Source organism: Lacerta agilis, chromosome Z, assembly GCF_009819535.1.
Source record: "Lacerta agilis isolate rLacAgi1 chromosome Z, rLacAgi1.pri, whole genome shotgun sequence".
Taxonomy (NCBI): Eukaryota; Metazoa; Chordata; class Lepidosauria; order Squamata; family Lacertidae; genus Lacerta; species Lacerta agilis.
Genome location: NC_046331.1, coordinates 521,181 through 542,863, shown reverse-complemented (window position 1 = coordinate 542,863; position 21,683 = coordinate 521,181). Strand labels below are relative to the sequence as shown.

General features: G+C 47.4%; 1 protein-coding gene across 1 annotated transcript in view; it reads right to left on the bottom strand.

Annotated features, from left to right (window-relative positions):
• Positions 1-21,683, bottom strand: part of PSMB7 (proteasome 20S subunit beta 7) — a 44,386-nt gene that overhangs the window by 9,593 nt on the left and 13,110 nt on the right. Inside the window, exon 6 of the mRNA XM_033137503.1 lies at positions 17,003-17,061. Within this exon, the coding sequence (XP_032993394.1) occupies positions 17,003-17,061 (59 nt within the window). The remainder of the gene's footprint in view (positions 1-17,002; positions 17,062-21,683) is intronic.

Below are 21,683 nucleotides of genomic sequence, written 5' to 3'. Positions count from 1 at the left end.
GTCCGGAGCGTATAAAGGGAGCCCTTCCTCCTTTTTTACGGTCGCGAAGCCCAAACTAACTGGGAATATCCTTCTCCGGGGGCCCTCGGACGGCTCCTTAAATGAGATTACGGCGAGGCTGATGGACGGCGATACGAGGCGCCTGTGACAGGCGGCCCTTTACGGCGCTCTCGGCAACCGTCGGCCGCCGCGCGGCGCGATGGGTCCCAGGGCCCCAATGTGCTGGCGCGTTTACCGCCGCGTGACAAATGCGCAGCACTTGTGAAAGGGCTCAGAGAGGCCCGGACCGGCTAGCTAATGGTCACCGCAGATGTGCCAAACTGCCGGACGCCCCGTCCCCAAGTTCATTAAACTGACCGGTAATGGATCTCTCAAAAGCTATCCGAGGGATTGAACAAAATAAACTCGGCGTTTGATAAATTATTGATAGCCGGGGACGTCGGCCGGCGTTTAATTCCGGCGCTTCGGCTCGCATCCTTAAAAGATGATTTATGTCCCGTAATGCCATTAAACTCCGAATCGGCCCTCTGCCGGCCGTAAAACCTGCCGAGATTTAGAGAATGGGTTTTAAACTGTCACGGCGACATCAGAGTAAGGAGAGGACGGTATTAAATCTTCGCTTTAAGGCTGTTATCAGGAGAGTTGTGTTTCGTGGATGCCCCAAAACTGATAGATTACCGGTCCCAAAGTCAGGACTGTTTCTCGTCCCCGGTACACAGCATTTCCGCATTTGTTTTACAGGGAAGTAAGTGCCATCGAGGAGGCTGATTGCCGGAGAATGGATGCTTTTTTTGAATGATGGCGCTGGAGGAGACACTTGAGAGTCCCGAGGACGGCGAGGAGATCAAACCGATCCGTTCTCCAGGAAATCGGCCCCGAGGGCTCGCTGGGAGGACAGGTCCTGAAGCTGAGGCTCCAAGACTTTGGCCATCTCGTGAGAAGAGAAGACGAGCTGATGTTGGGAAAGATGGAGGGCACAAGGAGAAGGGGACGACAGAGGACGAGATGGCCACCTTATGAGAAGAGAAGACTCCCTGATGTTGGGAAAGACGGAGGGCACAAGGAGAAGGGGACGACAGAGGACGAGATGGCCACCTTATGAGAAGAGAAGACTCCCTGATGTTGGGAAAGACGGAGGGCACAAGGAGAAGGGGGCGACAGAGGACGAGATGGCCACGTCATGAGAAGAGAAGACTCCCTGGGAAAGACCCTGGTGTTGGGAAAGATGGAGGGCACAAGGAGAAGGGGGCGACAGAGGACGAGATGTCCACCTCATGAGAAGAGAAGACTCCTTGGAGAAGACCCTGGTGTTGGGAAAGATGGAGGGCACAAGGAGAAGGGGACCACAGAGGACCAGATGGTTGGACAGTGTTCTTCTTTTTCGTCTTGCGAGGCAGCCCTATTGACTTTTCCGTCTTGCAGGGCAGCCTTCCGCTAGCAAATGCCGTTCGTCTAGCGCGTTTTTCGTCTAGCGAGGCATTCGTCTAGCGGGGGCACCACTGTATATAAATTTATAAAACGTATGTACTTTCCCATATATAATTTCTCCATCGTTGGCTCCTTTTCCTCAATTCCTCGTGCACACACAACAATGGCAGCAATGCTGCTAATAATTTTATTTAAAATGCATCTCTGGGTTTTTTGTGGGGCATAGGAATTCGTTCATTTCCCCCCCCCAAAAAAAAAATATATATAGTCCGGCCCCCCGCAAGGTCTGGGGGGAGATTGCTGAAAAAAGTGTGCCGACCCCTGCAATAAATTCACCGACAGTATTCCGGGTTGCCTGCAAACAGCTGCATCCTGACATTTCGAAACACAGCGCCATCGTTCCAATGTGGAAGTATGGAGTCTGTTCTAGGCCCTCGCTATATCTATCTATCTATCTATCTATCTATATACAGTGGTGCCTCGCTAGACGAAAATAATTCGTTCTGCGAGTGCTGTCGTATAGCGAATTTTTCGTCTTGCGAAGCACCAACGAGAGAATAGCGGTTTGACGAAAAAAAGAAAAAAAAATCGGAAATTTTTTCGTCTTGCGAGGCAAGCCCATTGAAAAATTCGTCTTGCGAGACAGCCTTCCGCTAGCGAATGCCTTTCGTCTAGCGAGTTTTTCGTCTAGCGAGGCATTCGTCTAGCGGGGTACCACTGTATATGAAAAAATGTACAAATTACTTTAAGTGAGAATCTGAGAGAGATAACTGGGCTGCAGAGGGGGGACGGATTCGGGAGGTCAGATCGGCGGCGAAATCTATACGGAGGTGCTGGGAGTAGCAAAACGATATAGCTCTTGAAGGAAACCAAAGCCGAGAGGAGGATAATTAGACCGCGGAAGGGAAATCGGCAGCTTCGATTGTACAGCCCGGTCTTCGGGGAGAAACTCGCACGAGATCAATACCTAACTGGAAGCGAGGCTAAATCCGCTGGGAAGCTCAGGAAGAGAACCGACCCAATGCAGCCGCTCTGCATCAAAAAAAAGGTTTGATTCCTTCCCGCATCCGCTCCGTGGTTTTACAGGTGGAACTCGGAAAAGGTCCGTTTATGCAAGCAATTGATTTCATTAGATATAGGAGATACCGTATTTTTCGCTCCATAAGACGCACCCCACTTTTAGAGGAGGAAACAAGGGGGAAAATATTTTTCTGGTTTTCCTCCTCTAAAAGCCCTGTTTTTTTGAGGATCAGCTCAAAGTTTTGCAGCTTTATTGCAAAGGGAAAAGCCCTGGGTTTTTTTAGGATCAGCTAAAGGTTTTGCAGCTTTTTTGCAAAGGGAAAAGGCCTGTTTTTTTGAGGATCAGCTAAAAGTTCTGCAGCTTTTTGGAAAGGGAAAAGCCCTGGTTTTTTTGAGGATCAGCTAAAAGTTTTGCAGCTTTTTTGCAAAGGGTAAAGCCCTGTCTTTTTGAGGATCAGCTCAAAGTTTTGCAGCTTTATTGCAAAGGGAAAAGCCCTGGTTTTTTTGAGGATCAACTAAAAGTTTTGCAGCTTTTTTGCAAAGGGAAAAGCCCTGGTTTTTTGAGGATCAGCTCAAGGTTTTGCAGCTTTTTTGCAAAGGGAAAAGCCCTGGTTTTTTGAGGATCAGCTCAAAGTTTTGCAGCTTTTTTGCAAAGGGAAAAGCCCTGGTTTTTTGATGATCAGCTAAAGGTTTTGCAGCTTTTTTGCAAAGGGAAAAGGCCTGTTTTTTTGAGGATCAACTAAAAGTTTTGCAGCTTTTTTGCAAAGGGTAAAGCCCTGTCTTTTTGAGGATCAGCTCAAAGTTTTGCAGCTTTTTTGCAAAGGGAAAAGCCCTGGTTTTTTGAGGATCAGCTCAAAGTTTTGCAGCTTTTTTGCAAAGGGAAAAGCCCTGGTTTTTTGAGGATCAGCTCAAAATTTTGCAGCTTTTTTGCAAAGGGAAAAGCCCTGTTTTTTTGATGATCAGCTCAAAGTTTTGCATCTTTTTTTGCAAAGGGGAAAAAGCCAAGCTCCTTTTGCAAACGGTGACAAAGCAAAGAGGAAAAGCTCCGTTTTTATGGGGTTCAACTCACATTTCTGCAGCTTCTAAAGGTAAGGGAGCCTTTTCTACAGTTTCCAGACAGATAATCTAATGAGCCAATCCCATGTCGCTGGGGAAACAAACAACCTCCCTCTGCAGCACATTCAACAACGGAGGGCGGGGCTGAAAGGGAGCCGGGACTCTGATCTCTCTCCCGATGACACAACCTTGCTGGCAGAAAGGGAGGAGGAATTAAAGAACCTTTTAATGAGGGTGAAAGAGGAGAGCGCAAAACATAGTCTGAAGCTCAAAATAAAATAAAAAATAAGATCATGGCCACTGGTCCCATCACTAGATGGGACCACAAACACTCTGCAAGGTGAGTGCGGCTGAGAGAATTCAGGGAAGTGGGACTAGCCCAAGGTCACCCAGCAGCTGCATGTGGAGGAATGGGGACGCGAACCCGGTTCACCAGATTACGAGTCCGCCGCTCTGAACCACTGCACCACACTGGCTTAAGGGACGCGAACCCGGTTCACCAGATTACAAAATGTCTTGCCGCACGATTTTGTCTTCTGCCCATTGTAAACATCTCAAAACAAATTGTGAACAAACCGATTGGGCTTTGTTCTCTAGATCTTCCCCGAATCAGCCATCTCTTAAAGCCTTTAATTACAGCCGGTTGAACTTTTGCCACACCAGTACAAACGCACGCAGGCACGCCGGGTCTCCCCTTTCTCATATCGACACCGCAAGGATAATAAACCATGTTAATATTTCATAGCAGTGTGTGAAATCTGCCGGAGTTATCAATTCAACATCTGTCGTCTTTAGGGTACCGGAGTCCCGGAGTGGCTCTTTCCATTTGTAATTGAGTCCTGCGCTGAATTAATCAGCAGTTTATCTTACGGTGTGAAAAGACTAACCTGAATTTACATTAACAATTTATGTGGAATTACCTGCCGAGGCAGAAATGTATGATTCTGAAAGAAGCATTCGGCAAGGCTGCTTCCTCTTATTTCGTTCTTATACGGACAGCCGCCGCCATTCTCCGGGATAAAATCTCACGTTCCAGAGCCAGCCTCCGCCTGAATTTCCGAGGGCTCTGTCTAGAAGAGGCTCTCGATTAATTACCGTATTTTTCACTCCATAGGACGCACCGAACCATAGGGCGCACCTCGTTTTTAGAGGAGGAAACAAGAAAAAACAATCTGGGTTTTCTCCTCTAAAAGCCCTGGGTTGTTTTTTGAGGATCAGCTAAAAGTTTTGCAGCTTTTTTTTGCAAAGGGAAAAGCCCTGTTTTTAGGGGGATCAGCTAAAGGTTTTGCAGCTTTTTTGGCAAAGGGAAAAGCCCTGTGTTTTTTGGGGGATCAGCTAAAAGTTTTGCAGCTTTTTTTGCAAAGGGAAAAGCCCTGTTTTTTGAGGATCAGCTAAAGGTTTTGCAGCTTTTTTTGCAAAGGGAAAAGCCCTGGTCTTTTGAGGATCAGCAAAAAGTTTTGCAGCTTTTTTGCAAAGGGGGAAAAGCAAAGCTCCTTTTGCAAAGGGGGAAAAGCAAAGAGGAAAAGCCCCGTTTTTATGGGGTTCAACTCACATTTCTGCAGCTTCTGAAGGAAAGGGAGCCATTTCTACAGTTTCCAGACAGATAATCTAATGAGCCAGTCCCATGCCGCTGGGGAAACAAACAACCTCCCTCTGCAGCACATTCAACAAAGGAGGCGGGGCTGAAAGGGAGCCGGGACTCTTATCTCTCTCCCGATCTCTTGCTGATCAGCTGCTGAGCGGGGTCCTTTCAACACCCCCTTTTCTCTTTGTAAAATAAAAAGCACGATCCTCTTTTGGCCCCTGGGCAATTCAGCTCCAGGGACCACCATTCGCTCCATAAGACGCACAGATATTTCCACTTACTTTTCAGGAGGGGAAAAAGTGTGTCTTATGGAGCGAAAAATACGGTACTAGGAGATAAAGCACCACCTTGCCGACAAAGGTCCGTCTACTTCCAGCGATGGTTTTCCCAGTCGTGATGTATGGAAGGGAGAGCTGGACCATCAAGAAGGCTGATCGCCGAAGAATGCACGCTTTTGACTTCTGGTGTTGTGTACTGACTGACGGTCGAATGGATTTTATGGATTGATTGAATTCTGGTGCTGGAGGACGCTTGAGAGTCCCATGGACTGCAAGAAGATCCAACCGATCCATTCTGAAGGAATGGACAGATCACTGGAAGGACAGATCCTGAAGCTGAGGCTCCAAGACGTTGGCCACCTCATGAGAAGAGAAGACTCCCTGATGTTGGGAAAGATGGAGGGCACAAGGAGAAGGGGACGACGGAGGACGAGATGGTTGGACAGTGATCCATGAGAAGAGAAGACTCCTTGGAGAAGACCCTGATGTTGGGAAAGATGGAGGGCACAAGGAGAAGGGGACGACAGAGGATGAGATGGTTGGACACTGTTCTCCAAGCTACCAACGTGAGTCTGACCAAACTGCGGGAGGCAGGGGAAGACAGGAGGGCCTGGCATGCTCTGGTCCATGAGAAGAAAAGACTCCCTGATGTTGGGAAAGATGGAGGGCACAAGGAGAAGGGGACGACAGAGGATGAGATGGTTGGACAGTGTTCTCCAAGCTACCGACGTGAGTCTGAGCAAACTGCGGGAGGCAGGGGAAGACAGGAGGGCCTGGCATGCTCTGGTCCATGAGAAGAAAAGATTCCCTGATGTTGGGAAAGGGCACAAGGAGAAGGGGATGACAGAGGACGATATGGTGGGGCAGCGTCCTGGAAGCTACCAACATGCGTCTGACCAAACTGCGGGAGGCAGCGGAAGACAGGAGGGCTCTGGTCCACGGGGCCACAAAGCGTCAGCCACGACTCAACGACCAAACACCAAACGCACAGGCTATATTCGATTTGTTACTGATACGAGTCGCAGCAAACGGTAGCCAGATTTGATTGGAAGCAAAATCCAAGCGACTGAATGCCAGGAGTGAAAAGCCTTGGTTTTCTTTTCATCCGTCTCCTTAATCCATCCTCTCCCCCAGCTGCAGCTGCGCGACCGCAAAAAGGCGGAAATGGACAGAGAACTAGAAAGGAAAGGCAGCTTCCGGAATCGTGAACCGCGTTATAACGGCAAACCTCTGTTGGGTATTAAGGCGTATTTGTTCATGTTTTACTGTCAACGGGGAGGGGAGAAATCAATCTTCGAGCCAGGGGAAAGAGTCCACAACCACATCATTAAAGTATTTCGGGGAATTCCAATAAAACATCTCTGCAAAGTTCACGACCAATATATCCCTACCCCTACCCGCTCCTCCACTTAGTATTTCTCGGCTCTTTGCATGCAAATATATATTTTGCATGCGGAACTCTTGCTTGCTGCAGAAGCAGAAAACCAGTCTTGCATTATATCTCCAGGAAAATCTCAGCGTTTCCTTGAGTTCGAGAAGCAACACTAATACAACTTTTGTTGCGTCTCCTAAGAAGTGCATCCAAAAGAATGGAATAGCTACTCTGCAAGGGGTGGAAGCGACCGGCCGATTTCAACAGAGAAGAGCTGCTCACCTACAGGTGAAACTGGGAAAATGGGAATATCGTGGAAAGGTCCGTTTATGAAAGCAATCGGTTTTCATTAGCTACCGGAGTTTAAGATACGAGACGGACTCAGGACGTGCAAAGCGAGATATGTCAAGCCTTTGCTTGTTAGAATTGGGATGATTACAGGTGAAACTCGAAAAATTAGAATGTCTAATTGGAAAAGTCTATTTGTGTAAGCAATCGTTTTCATTAGCCACTGGAGTTTAAGATATGAGATGGACTCATAGAATCATAGAGTTGCAAGAGACCACAAGGGCCATCCAGTCCAACCCCCTGCCAATCAATCAATCAATCAATCATAGAATCATAGAGTTGCAAGAGACCACAAGGGCCATCCAGTCCAACCCCCTGCCAATCAATCAATCAATCAATCATTCAATCAATCAATCATAGAATCATAGAGTTGCAGGAGACCACAAGGGCCATCCAGTCCAACCCCCTGCCAATCAACCAATCATTCAATCAATCAATCAATCATAGAATCATAGAGTTGCAAGAGACCACAAGGGCCATCCAGTCCAACCCCCTGCCAATCAACTTCAGGATCTGTCCTTCTAGTGAGCACTCAGGGCTGATTCCTTTAAGAATGGATAGGTTTGATCTTCTTGCAGTCCACGGGACTCTCAAGAGTCTCCTCCAGCACCAGAATTCAAAAGCATCCATTCTTCGGCGATCAGCCTTCTTGATGGTCCGGCTCTCACTTCCGTACATTACTACTGGGAAAACCGTAGCTTTAACTATACGGACCTTTGTCGGCAAGGTGATGTCTTTGCTTTTTACGATGTTGTCTAGGTTTGTCGTTGCTTTTCTCCCAAGAAGCAGGCGTCTTCTAATTTCGCGACTGCTGTCACCATCTGCAGTGATCATGGAACCCAAGAAAGTGAAATCTCTCCCTGCCTCCATTTCTTCCCCTTCTCTTTGCCAGGAGGTGATGGGACCAGTGGCCACGATCTGAGTTTTTTTGATACCATATTTTTTGCTCTCCTCTTTCGCCCTCATTCAAAGGTTCTTCAATTCCTCCTCACTTCCTGCCATCAAGGTTGTATCATCAGCATATTGTTGATATTTTTCCCCGGCAATCTTAATTCCGGTTTGGGATTCATCCAGCCCAGCCTTTCGCATGATGAATCCTGCATATAAGTTAAATAGGCAGGGAGACAATATACAGCCTCGTCGCACTCCTTTCCCTATTTTGAACTAATGTCGTGACCGCTGTCACCATCTGCAGTGACCATGGAACCCAAGAAAGTGAAATCTCTCACTGCCTTTACCTTTACCTGGACTTAAGTGGCGGAAGATTCAGGATCTGTAGTTTAGGATGGACGTGAAACAACAGGGCTCAGGTGGGGATGCTGTGGAGGGAGAAGGAGATTACGGGGATAATCATCTGCGGCCAGGCGCCTGATTAACGACGGCCGAAGACGTTGCGGAGAGCTGGGAGTTTTTGTGTTTGCTTGTGTTTTTTGACAGCCGCCGAAACTTCAAGCTCGGATCAGGTGCCGCCGCCTCATCAGTCTCATTTAGGCTCCCCGTGCGAGGGACTGACGCTCGGGAGCGTTGACAGGCCGCATATGAATGCCGGCTTCATTAGTGGGGTTGATCAAAAATCCTCGTGTCCCTGAAACGGGGCTCAGGTGTGGCCGTCTTCTGGCTAATCCCCGCAGTTGACACTCGGGCGTTTTAATGACTCCGCGGGACGGCGGACGCTTGCTGGGGGGATTTTTTTTGCCAGCAGACGGTGGAGATCAAGGGAAGACAGGCCGCATTAAGCGGGAGGGCTGACGGAGCAACCGGCGTCTTATGCAGATCGCCTTTCAGAAAGAGAGCATTTGAAGTGAAATCCGTGTATATAGTAGGCGATGGCTATACAATGTTAGGTTGAAATAGTACATAAGAATTTGCTTTTTTTATATTAGAAGTTACGGTTGTGAGGAAGTTGGTGGAGATAAGATGTTAATTGAAGATTAAGAAGAAGGGCGAATGATTGTTAAAAGAGTTACAAAAGTAAATTAGAACTGAACGCAGGAGAGAGAACGTGGGGAAGTCCCCCAAGAAAGATTTGAAATAAGGATATAATAATCAGATTGGTGTGTTTTAGTTTTTTTTTTTTTTGGTAGGGTGATAGGTATGTATTAGTTTTATTTGTTACAGTGGTGCCTCGCAAGACGAAATTAATTCGTTCCGCGAGTGCTGCCGTATAGCGAAAATTTCGTCTTGCGAAGCACCAACGGGGGAAGAGCAGTTTGACGGCCGGGGGGGGGGGGGATCGGAAATTGTTTCGTCTTGCGAGGCAAGCCCATTGAAAAATTCGTCTTGCGAGACAGCCTTCCGCTAGCGAATGCCTTTCGTCTAGCGAGTTTTTCGTCTAGCGAGGTACCACTGTATCTGTATTTGGTGGTGGGTTTGTTTTACATGTAGAATGTATGTTTCTATTTGTTATTTTGGGCGAAAATACCAATAAACCTTATATATATAAAAAAAAACAGAAACAGGATCCCCTTTGCAGGGGTGGGAGTGGCGTGACCACTGCTTTGTGCATGTCTGGTGTCGACGATTCAGGTCTGCCTTGCTGGCTGATTGCAACGGTTTTATTGGCAATTTATTAATCATTTTTATATGATGTATGCTGTATCCATGATGTGCTATCATGTTTTATTCTGTTATGCTTATTTATTGATCATAAGCCGCTTTAAGATTCACTTGAACGAAAAGTGCCATAGAGATACAATCAATCAATCAATGAATCAATCATAGAATCATAGAGTTGCAAGAGACCACAAGGGCCATCCAGTCCAACCCCCTGCCAATCAATCAATCAATCAATCAATCAAAGAATCATAGAGTTGCAAGAGACCACAAGGGCCATCCAGTCCAACTCCCTGCCAATCAATCAATCAATCATAGAATCATAGAGTTGGAAGAGACCACAAGGGCCATCCAGTCCAACCCCCTGCCAATCAATCAAAGAATCAAAGAATCATAGAATCATAGAGTTGGAAGAGACCACAAGGGCCATCCAGTCCAACCCCCTGCCAATCAATCAATCATAGAATCATAGAGTTGCAAGAGACCACAAGGGCCATCGAGTCCAACTCCCTGCCAATCAATCAATCATAGAATCATAGAGTTGGAAGAGACCACAAGGGCCATCCAGTCCAACCCCCTGCCAAGCAGGAAAAATCCTCTCTCCTTTTTTCTCCGGGGCAGGAATTGTGAAGATTCGGGCCAGTATGCTGGTATTTCTCCAAACTCCGTCCCTCCATTTCCCTCTCTTAAACAGAAACATAATTAGGGGTGTTCTTGTTCAGTCGTTCGGTCGTGTCCGACTCTTCGTGACCCCGTGGGCCAGAGCATAATTAGGGATACTAATTGGCATTTTCTGGAACTCTCCAGCTTTCTCCATAATCCAGAGCATGTTTGCAATTTCAGATGTCAAAGAGATAGACAACTACCAGACATTTAGAAGGCAGCCCTGTTTAAGGAAGCTTTTAATGTGTGATATTTTAATGGATTTGATTTTTGCTGGAAGCCGCCCAGAGTGGCTGGGGAAATCCAGCCAAATGGGCGGGGTACAAATAATAATAATAATAATAATAATAATAATAATAATAATAATAATTTGGTCTCTGGTTCCTCTGCCCCTTCTTTAAAAAGCAAAGACATCACCTTTGCCAACAGCAGATGGGGACAGCAGTCACGAAATTAAAAGACGCCTGCTTCTTGGGAGGAAAGCAATGACAAACCTAGACAGCATCTTCAAAAGCAGAGACGTCACCTTGCCAACAAAGGTCCGTATAGTTCAAGCTATGGTTTTCCCAGTAGCAATGTACGGAAGTGAGAGCTGGACCATCAAGACGGCTGATCGCCGAAGAATGGATGCTTTTGAATTCTGGTGCTGGAGGAGACTCTTGAGAGTCCCATGGACTGCAAGAAGATCAAACCGGTCCATTCTCAAGGAAATCGGCCCTGAGTGCTCACTAGAAGGACAGATCCTGAAGTTGAGGCTCCAGTACTTTGGCCACCTCGTGAGAAGAGAAGACTCCCTGATGTTGGGAAAGATGGAGGGCACAAGGAGAAGGGGACGGCAGAGGATGAGATGGTTGGACAGTGTTCTCGAAGCGACTGGCATGAGTTTGGCCAAACTGCGGGAGGCAGCGGAAGAGAGGAGGGCCTGGTGTCCTCTGGTCCATGAGAAGAGAAGACCCTGATGTTGGGAAAGATGGAGGGCACAAAGAGAAGGGGACGACAGAGGACGAGAGGGCCATACTCATGAGAAGAGAAGACTCCCTGGGAAAGACCCTGATGTTGGGAAAGATGGAGGGCACAAGGAGAAGGGGACAACAGAGGACGAGATGGTTGGACAGTGTTCTCGAAGCGACTGGCATGAAGTGGGAGGCTGCGGAAGAGAGGAGGGCCTGGTGTCCTCTGGTCCATGAGAAGAGAAGACCCTGATGTTGGGAAAGATGGAGGGCACAAGGAGAAGGGGACGACAGAGGACGAGATGGCCATACTCATGAGAAGAGAAGACTCCCTGGGAAAGACCCTGATGTTGGGAAAGATGGAGGGCACAAGGAGAAGGGGACGACAGAGGACGAGATGGTGGGACAGTGTTCTCGAAGCTACTGACATGTGTTTGGCCAAACTGCGGGAGGCAGCGGAAGAGAGGAGGGCCTGGTGTCCTCTGGTCCATGAGAAGAGAAGACCCTGATGTTGGGAAAGATGGAGGGCACAAGGAGAAGGAGACAACAGAGGATGAGATGGTTGGACAGCGTCCTCGAAGCTACTAACATGAGTTTGGCCAAACTGCGGGAGGCAGTGAAGGATAGGCGTGCCTGGCGTGCTCTGGTGCACGGGGTCACGAAGAGTCGGACACGACTGAACATTTTGTGTAAAGGCATGGACCTCACAAATTTAATAAGCTTGTCGTTGTGTGTGTTACCGCCGAACGAAGGGCTGTCACACTTGGCACCAAAAAAGCCACTTGCCACCTGAAACTCAAGACGCGATCGGAGGTTGCGGAAGAGAGAGAGAGAGACGGTGGCGCGATGATGCCGGAGGCAGCGGTAGAAATTTCGACATCTCCAAACGGCAGAGAGCCAGGGCTGGAGGAACCTGCAGAAATTGGCTAAGCCTGCACTCCTGCTTTTTGTCATTTCCCTTTCCCCAAAGTCGGACATCTTCAAACTTCTCACTGCGGGGCAGAAGCAGCTGCCAGCGCCGGTTTGATCCCTCGGCTTTTGGCAGCTCTCGGCTCGAAACGCCGGCGAAAGGGGGGGGGAAGTCGCTATTATCGCCCGTCAGGTTTATAAATATTGTGGCGCGGCTCTCCGGGGACGCCGGAGCGTGCCAAAAGCGGGGCGGGGGGAGGAGGGAGGACGGGAAGGGCTCTTCGTCTTCAAATAAATGCTAATTTCTTTAACGCAGCTTCAGTCGAAGGGAATATGTATCAGAGGGGGCGGGGCGGGGCCGGTTGTCTCTTTTTCCTGCGGTATTCAGCTGCCGGTTTCATTAAGCCCCTTTAATTAGATTCCAGATGCTAATTTGCAAGTCGATACGCCAGAGGGTTTGGGGGGCCACTTGGCTTCGAATCCTGTCTCTCTCTTTTTTTCTTTCTCAGATGATTTTTATTGATTTTCAATCAAACGCAAGCATGGATATAGCGTAACACGAACATAAATATAACGTAGCACCAAAATTTTTCTAGCTAATCGACTTCCCTTCTTTCATATTATGTCTTCCTTACATCATTCTTATATTCCACACAATTAATTCATTTCATCGCATTTTAAAATCCCGTCTCTGCGATGTCTTGGAAGAACAAGCACTGCCCTTTTAACGCTCGAGCGAAACGAACTGGCAATTAGCAAACAAAGGGGCTGCGTTCATCTCGACGGGGGGAAATGTATATAAATATTAATTTCCTACACATTTTATTTTAAGATGAAGTTGACTGAATGCATGGAACTCGCAGAACTGACCGCGAAACTCTGAGACCAGAGAAGGTGCAAGGAGATTGGGAGAAATTTAGAGAATATCTGAAACGACGTGAAAAGTTGAACATCTGAAATGGAAATCAGTGGATATTATGGGGGATAGCGTTAAAATGTTCGTTTGAAATAGAACGTAAGAAGATAGAATTGTGATTTTTTCAATCTTTGTATTTCTGTTAAGAATCATAGATGTTAAGAATCATAGAATCCTAAGACGACAGATATAAAATGATAGATAAGGATTAAGATTCGTTGTCAAAGGAAATAGAAAAAGAACAACATTTGGGCCGAGTCATGAAAATATACATATTGAAAGCATGCTAAATGTTTAATTGAATGAAGAGATTAAAATGGGAAGCCCAAGGAAGAGATCATGTACAAATTCAGCCTTACTGAAGCGATCAGGAGGCTAGAATGAGATTATATTTTTATAGAGTTTATGTAATAAAAACATTTGGATGAATAAGTATACGGAATTAGATTTGTATGTGTAGGTGTGTTTAATGTGTATTTGTTTTATGTGTATGTATGTATATGTATATGTGTATATACATATGTGTAGGTATATGTAAGTTTGTACTTTGTTTAATAATAATAATGAAAAAAGATTCGTTGTCAAAGTAGAGTTCAAGTAGTTCTAAAGTTACTACAGGATATTTGAAATGAACGCAGAAGAGAGGAGTCCCCCAAGTCAGATTTTAAATAAGATTAAATTACCGTATTTTCCGGCGTATAAGACGACTGGGCGTATAAGACGACCCCCAACTTTTCCAGTTAAAATATAGAGTTTGAGATATACTCAACCACAGATTCTCCACCCGGTGTATAAGACGACCCCCGACTTTTGAGAAGATTTTCCTGGATTAAAAAGTAGTCTTATACGCCAGAATATACAGTAAATAGGTGTTTTGTTGTTTGAGGTGTGTGTGATGTATTGCATAAGTCTTTTTTGTTTTGTATTTTGTAGTTTGTGTTTTGCATGTATTTTTTCTTGTTCTGTATTTTCTCCAAATACCAATCAATTTCTTAATTTCCGACACATTTTAACGGCCGCGGCGACCAGGTTTTTTAAAGTTCTTCTCACCGCGCGACCGATTCAACATTAACGCGTTTGAGCGGTGCAGAGATTTAACGAATATTGTCCGGTCTTTCCGCAGAGCAGCTGCCGTTGGGCAACCTGTTATGCTACTAAACCTTGCGATAACCTGTGCTAGATTACAACAGATTAGGGGAAGGATTCGAAACCGGCGGGACCAGTTTCGAATCCTATGCTAGACAAAACCTATGGCTAGAGAAAAGATGACAGGAAGGATTCGAAACCGGCGGGACCAGAGATTCTTGGCAGATTTTTAAACTAGGGAATGGAGTTTTCCCTAGCTAAAAGATGAAGGAGAAGGAATGGGGAAAGCGTGAAATTCTTCCATATAAACTCAAAATGAGAGAGAGAGATTAGACTGGCAAATAGAAGGGGAAGAAATGGACGCAGGGAGAGTTTGGACTTTCTTGGGCTCCATGATCACTGCAGACGGAGACAGCAGTCACAAAATGGAAAGACGCCTGCTTCTCGGGAGGAAAGCAATGACAAACCCACACAGCATCTTCAAAAGCAGAGACGTCACCTTGCCGACAAAGGTCCGTCTAGTTCAAGCCATGGTTTTCCCAGGAGTGATGTATGGAAGTGAGAGCTGGACCATCAAGAAGGCCGATTGCCGAAGAACGGGTGCTTTTGAATTCCAGTGCTGGAGGAGACTCTTGAGAGTCCCGTGGACTGCGAGGAGATCCAAACGATCCATTCTGAAGGAAATCAGCTCACTGGAAGGACAGGTCCTGAAGCTGAGGCTCCAAGACTTTGGCCACCTCGTGAGAAGAGAAGACTCCCTGGAGAAGACCCTGATGTTGGGAAAGATGTAGGGCACAAGGAGAAGGGGACGGCAGAGGACGAGATGGTTGAAATCAGCCCTGAGTGGTCACTGGAAGGACAGATCCTGAAGCTGAGGCTCCAAGACTTTGGCCACCTCGTGAGAAGAGAAGACTCACTGGAAAAGACCCTGGTGCTGGGAAAGATGGAGGGCACAAGGAGAAGGGGACGACAGAGGACGAGATGGTGGGACAATGTTCTCGAAGCTACCAACCTGAGTCTGACCAAACTGAGGGAGGCAGGGGAAGACAGGAGGGCCCGGCGTGCTCTGGTCCATGAGAAGAGAAGAATCCCTGGGAAAGACCCTGATGTTGGGAAAGATGGAGGGCGCAAGGAGAAGGGGACGGCAGAGGACGAGATGGCTGGACAGGGTTCTCGTAGCTTTCCCCCCCTCCACTAGAATGTATTTTAATATTTGTTGGAAGCGGCCCAGAGAGGCTGGGGAGACCCAGCCAGATGAGTGGGGTATAAATAAATTATCATCATTATTATTATTATTATTATTACCACCAACATGAGTCTGACCAAACTGCGGGAGGCAGGGGAAGACAGGAGGGCCTGGCATGCTCTGGTCCATGGGGCCACGAAGAGTCGGACACGACTAAACGACCGAACAACAACAACCCAACAAAACCAGTAGGTTTAGAAGAGACTAGGCAGAGAGAGAGAGAGAGAGAGAGAGAGAGAGAGAGAGATGGATGGTAGATAGATAGATAGATAGACAGACAGGGGAAGTCAGGAGTGCCTGGCGTGCTCTGGTCCGTGGGGTGACGAAGAGTCGGACACGACTAAACAACAACAACCCAACAAAACCAGTAGTTTTAGGAGAGACTAGGCAGATGGATGGATAGATAGACAGATAGATAGATAGATAGATGGATGATAGATAGACAGACAGATAGGCAGGGGAAGACAGGAGTGCCTGGCGTGCTCTGGTCCGTGGGGTGACGAAGAGTCGGACACGACTAAACAACAACCCAACAAAACTAGTAGTTTTAGAAGAGACTAGGCAGATAGATAGATAGACAGACAGATAAATAGATGGATGGTAGATAGACAGACAGACAGACAGATAGATAGATGGATGGTAGATAGATAGATAAGATAAATAGGCAGACAGACAGATAGGCAGGGGAAGACAGGAGTGCCTGGCGTGCTCTGGTCCGTGGGGTGACGAAGAGTCGGACACGACTAAACAACAACCCAACAAAACTAGTAGTTTTAGAAGAGACTAGGCAGATAGATAGATAGACAGACAGATAAATAGATGGATGGTAGATAGACAGACAGACAGACAGATAGATAGATGGATGGTAGATAGATAGATAAGATAAATAGGCAGACAGACAGATAGGCAGGGGAAGACAGGAGTGCCTGGTGTGCTCTGGTCCATGGGGTGACGAAGAGTCGGACACGACTAAACAACAACTCAACAAAACTAGTAGTTTTAGAAGAGACTAGGCAGACAGATAGATAGATAGATAGATAGATAGATAGATAGATAGATAGACAGACAGACAGACAGATAAATAGATGGATGGATGGTAGATAGATAGATAAGATAAATAGGCAGACAGACAGATAGGCAGGGGAAGACAGGAGTGCCTGGTGTGCTCTGGTCCATGGGGTGACGAAGAGTCGGACACGACTAAAGGACTAAACAACAACAACCCAACAAAAGCAGTAGTTTTAGAAGAGACTAGACAGATAGATAGATAGATAGATAGATAGATTAGATTAGATAGATAGATAAATAGATAGACATACAGACAGATAGATAGATAGATGGATGGTAGATAGATAGATAGACAGACAGACAGATAGATAGATAGTTGGATGGTAGATTAGATAGATAGACATACAGACAGATAGATAGATAGATGGATGGTAGATTAGATAGATAGACAGATAGGCAGGGGAAGACAGGAGTGCCTGGTGTGCTCTGGTCCATGGGGTGACAAAGAGTCGGACACGACTAAACAACAACACTATCACAATTATAGAAATAAACAGTACAGTAGGCAGAGAGAGAACGCTTACCTCCATGTCGGGCTTGAATTTGTCTTCAAAAACTGCCATGGCTGCCAATGAACCTGAACCTGAAAAGAGCAAAGAGAAGTTTTCATTTTCCTTTGGCCATAATCGTTTTTGTTGATTTTTATACATGGATAAAGTTCATCCCGTTGGTCTTTTCATCTTATAACATTTTGGCTTTTTAAGGCCATGACTTCCCTCAAACCCTCCGCATGATATTCTTGTATCGATCACTTCTATCTATACTTCTTAGAATCATAGAATCCTAGAGTTGGAAGAGACCACAAAGGCCATCCAGTCCAACCCCCTGCCAAGCAGGAAACACCATCCAAGCATTCCTGACGGACGGCTGTCAAGCCTCCGCTTCAAGACCTCCAAAGAAGGAGACTCCGCCACGCTCCTTGGCAGCAAATCCCACCGTCCAACAGCTCTTACTGTCAGGAAGTTCTTCCTAAAGTTTAGGTGGAATCTTCTTTCTTGTAGATTGAATCCATTGCCCCGTGTCCGCTTCTCTGGAACAGCAGAAAACAACCTTTCTCCCTCCTCTAGATGACATCCTTTGATATATTTGAACGTGGCTATCATATCACCCCTTAAGCTTCTCTTCTCCAGGCTAAACATACCCAGCTCCCTAAGCCGTTCCTCCTAAGGCATCGTTTCCAGGCCTTGGACCATTATGGTTGACCTCTTCTGGACACGTTCCAGCTTTTCCGTATCCTTCTTGAACTGGGGTGCCCAGAACTGGACACAGTCTTCCAGGTGAGGTCCGACCAGAGCGGAATACAGTGGTACTGTTACTTCCCTTGATCTAGACGCTATACTCCTATTGACGCAGCCCAGAATTGCATTGGCTTTTTTAGCTGCGGCATCACACCGTTGACTCATGTCAAGTTGATGGTCTACCAAGACTCCTAGATCCCTTTCCCATGTACTGCTCTCAAGCCAGGGGTCACCCATCCTGTATTTGTGCCTTTCCTTTTTTTTGACCCTGGTGTTGGGAAAGATGGAGGCACAAGGAAAAGGGGATGACAGAGGATGAGACGGTTGGGTCAGGGTTCTCGGGGCTACCAACATGAGTCTGACCAAATTGCGGGAGGCAGGGGAAGACAGGAGGGCCTGGTGTGCTCTGGTCCATGAGAAGAGAAGACTCCCTGGAAAAGACCCTGATGCTGGGAAAGATGGAGGGCACAAGGAGAAGGGGACGACAGAGGACAAGATGGTTGGACATTGTTCTCGAAGTGACTAGCATGAGTCTGACCAAACTGCGGGAGACAGGGGAAGGTTTTTGATGGTGTTTCCTGCTTGGCAGGGGGTTGGACTGGATGGCCCTTGGGGTCTCTTCCAACTCTAGGATTCTAGGATTGTATTCAATGATTCCCCCAGTTCAATGGTGTTTTATTTCATCGTGTTTAGGATGGTTCCCAGATTGCACTCCAAAACGGCGAGGCAGGGCGGCCAGCGTGAATCCGGCGCAGAGGTTGAAACGCACACATCGGGCGGTTACAGAGCCCTTTCCAAATGCCGGCTCCGGGCGCAAAGAGCGGCTGGGAACGATTTGGCAATCTTAAATCAGCTTTGTTCCGAAGGGAACGCGACTTTTCCCCGCACGGACATCGTCATCGTGTTTCAGCGCGGCCCAGACAGTATTTCAGGACGCTCCGCTTTCCGAGATTGAATCAAGTGAGCGGCCATTTTTTACGCCAATTAGGGAGATTTTTTTCTGGCGTTTATTACTCTCTGACTTGTTTTGCATACCGCTCTCTGTTTAGCTGGGTCACCCGGAAAGCCGCATTCCCCATTTCAAGTGATTTGTGTACGTCGGTTGACCACCTCGGCGGTTTAGTGGAAGGGAAAGGCGGCGATTAAGGCGTTTTCAAATGAGGTTTCCTGCTGGTTTTATCAAGTCTGCCGAATGTATAAATGACACTGCCGAGAAAATACAGATCTTTTCTGAACCATTTAGGGAGGCCCAATTACAGATCAAATTTAAAGGGTACAGGCAGATTTACGGACACAAATCAACGAGCATGCTAATTCCAGCGAGGGTGACAAAGACTCCTTCTGTTATGGAATATTGCTGCGGCTGAGGATCATTGCCTTCACAGCAGCAAATACATCACATTTATAAGCAACGGGGTGCAGAAAGCGTCTTCTTAGCAACGGGCGTTCGTTTTAGCCGCGGAGCGACACACAGCTCCGCTTCCCCAAAGGTGGGACAAGAAGCTACATAGTCATAGGATCCTAGAGTGGGAAGAGACCCCAAGGGCCATCCAGTCCAGCCCCCTGCCAAGCAGGTAACGCCATCAAAGTATTCCTGACGGACGGCTGTCAAGCCTCCGCTTCAAGACCTCCAAAGAAGGAGACTCCACCACACTCCTTGGCAGCAAATCCCACCGTCCAACAGCTCTTACTGTCAGGAATTTCTTCCTAATGTTTAGGTGGAATCTCCTTTCTTGTAGTTTGAATCCATTGCCCCGTGTCCGCTTCTCCGGAGCAGCAGAAAACAACCTTTCTCCCTCCTCCAGATGACATCCGTTGATATATTTGAACATGGCTATCACATCCCCCCTTAACCTTCTCTTCTCCAGGCTAAACATACCCAGCTCCCTAAGCCGTTCCTCATCAGGCATCGTTTCCAGGCCTTGGACCATTTTGGTTGCCCTCCTCTGGACACCTTCCAGCTTGTCCGTATCCTTCTTGAACTGGGGTGCCCAGAACTGGACACAGTCTTCCAGGTGAGGTCTGACCAGAGCGGAATACAGTGGTACTATTACTTCCCGTGATCTAGACGCCATACTCCTATTGACGCAGCCCAGAATCGCATTGGCTTCTTTAGCCGCTGCATCACACTGTCGACTCATGTCAAGTTGATGGTCTACCAAGACTCCTCGATCCTTTTCACATGTACTGCTCTCAAGCCATCCTGCATTTGTGCCTTTCATTTTTATTTTTATTTTGCCCAAGTGTAGTACTTGACATTTCTCCTTGATTGATTGATTGATTGATTGATTGGCAGGGGGTTGGACTGGATGGCCCTTGTGGTCTCTTGCAACTCTATGATTCTATGATTGATTGATTGGCCGGGGGTATGGACTGGATGGCCCTTGTGGTCTCTTGCAACTCTATGATTCTATGATTGATTGATTGGCAGGGGGTTGGACTGGATGGCCCTTGTGGTCTCTTGCAACTCTATGATTCTATGATTGATTGATTGATTGGCCGGGGGTTTGGACTGGATGGCCCTTGTGGTCTCTTGCAACTCTATGATTCTATGATAAATGGACTTTTTCACGATATTCTAATTTTTCGAGTTTCACCTGTATATCGTGAGAGAGTGGGGTTACACCAGGCAGACCCCGCAAATAACCCAGAGATCCATTTTAAATAAAAGGACACCTTCTGCTCCGGTAAAAACACGCTGATTCTGGGACCGCCTGTGGGCCGGATTGAGAAGGCGATTGGGCCGCATCCGGTCGCCCACCTCTGTTTTCAGCAGTATGCTACATGTTCGCACGCAAGGCCTCTGCGTTGTCGCTCAAAACCGGTTATATCGAGCTGGGAACCTTAGTTCTTAAAATAAATGCCAAACACGGGATTTAGGAGAAATCGAAAGCCAGCTTTTCTTGCTGAGCAATAAGGTCCAGGGAGTCATTGTTTGTTGCCATCCCGGCCCGAGTCCTTGCAACCTCTCGACTTTATTTCCTAAACAAGAGACCGGCGTCGTTTCCTAGGAGGAAATGCATGCTGTTTACTGGGGAGCGGAAACGTCAAATTAAAGCGTTTGTGCTGACAGTGGAGAAATGCCGATTTCGGCAAGCGAGGCAAGATTGCGCAGTTGCTGCCTTGTCTGGGAAAAAAAATGAAAGAGCTTCTGGCCGAGGCTGATCTAATGAGATGCGTGCGTACAATTAAAAGGCTCGACGTCTGTGCTTCAGACTCGGGGAGCGGCGCGAGATGCGCCCCGGCGGTCTCTCGTGGCCGAGGACGATCCCTCGCCGCCGTATCGTTTCATATTCATAAATCAGCTCTTCACGTGTTGGCAGTGTCACCGAGAGAGCCGGGCGTCTCAGCCAGGACCCGGAGTGAAAAATGATGCCGATCGATGGCGTCTGCGGAGAGCCCCGGATCTGTGCCGCAAATTGAATAACAATGAGGCCTTGTGAAGAAGTGCGCTGTCAGGGACTCTCGACACTGATGGATTAGGGAGATCCGAGCGTCGCTCCCTTCCCGGCGCGTTTGTTTGCCCGCTTGGCAGGCGGAGGTAGAAGGCTGGAAGACGCAAAAGGCCATTTAGTGAAAGAGAGTGAAAGAGATGGGCTTGAGGGCATCCTGATCAAGTTTGCAAAAGGGTGCTCATGAACGGCTCCTCTTCATCCTGGAGAGAAGTGACTAGCGGGGTGCCACAGGGTTCTGTCTTGGGCCCAGTCTTCTTCAACATCTTCATCCATGACTTGGATGATGGGCTTGAGGGCATCCTGATCCAGTTTGCAAAAGGGTGCTCATGAACGGCTCCTCTTCATCCTGGAGAGAAGTGACTAGTGGGGTCCTACAGGGTTCTGTCTTGGGCCCAGTCTTATTCAACATCTTTATCGATGACTTGAATGATGGGCTTGAGGGCATCCTGTTCAAGTTTGCAGATGACACCAAATTGGGAGGGGCGGCTAATACCCCAGAGGACAGGATCACG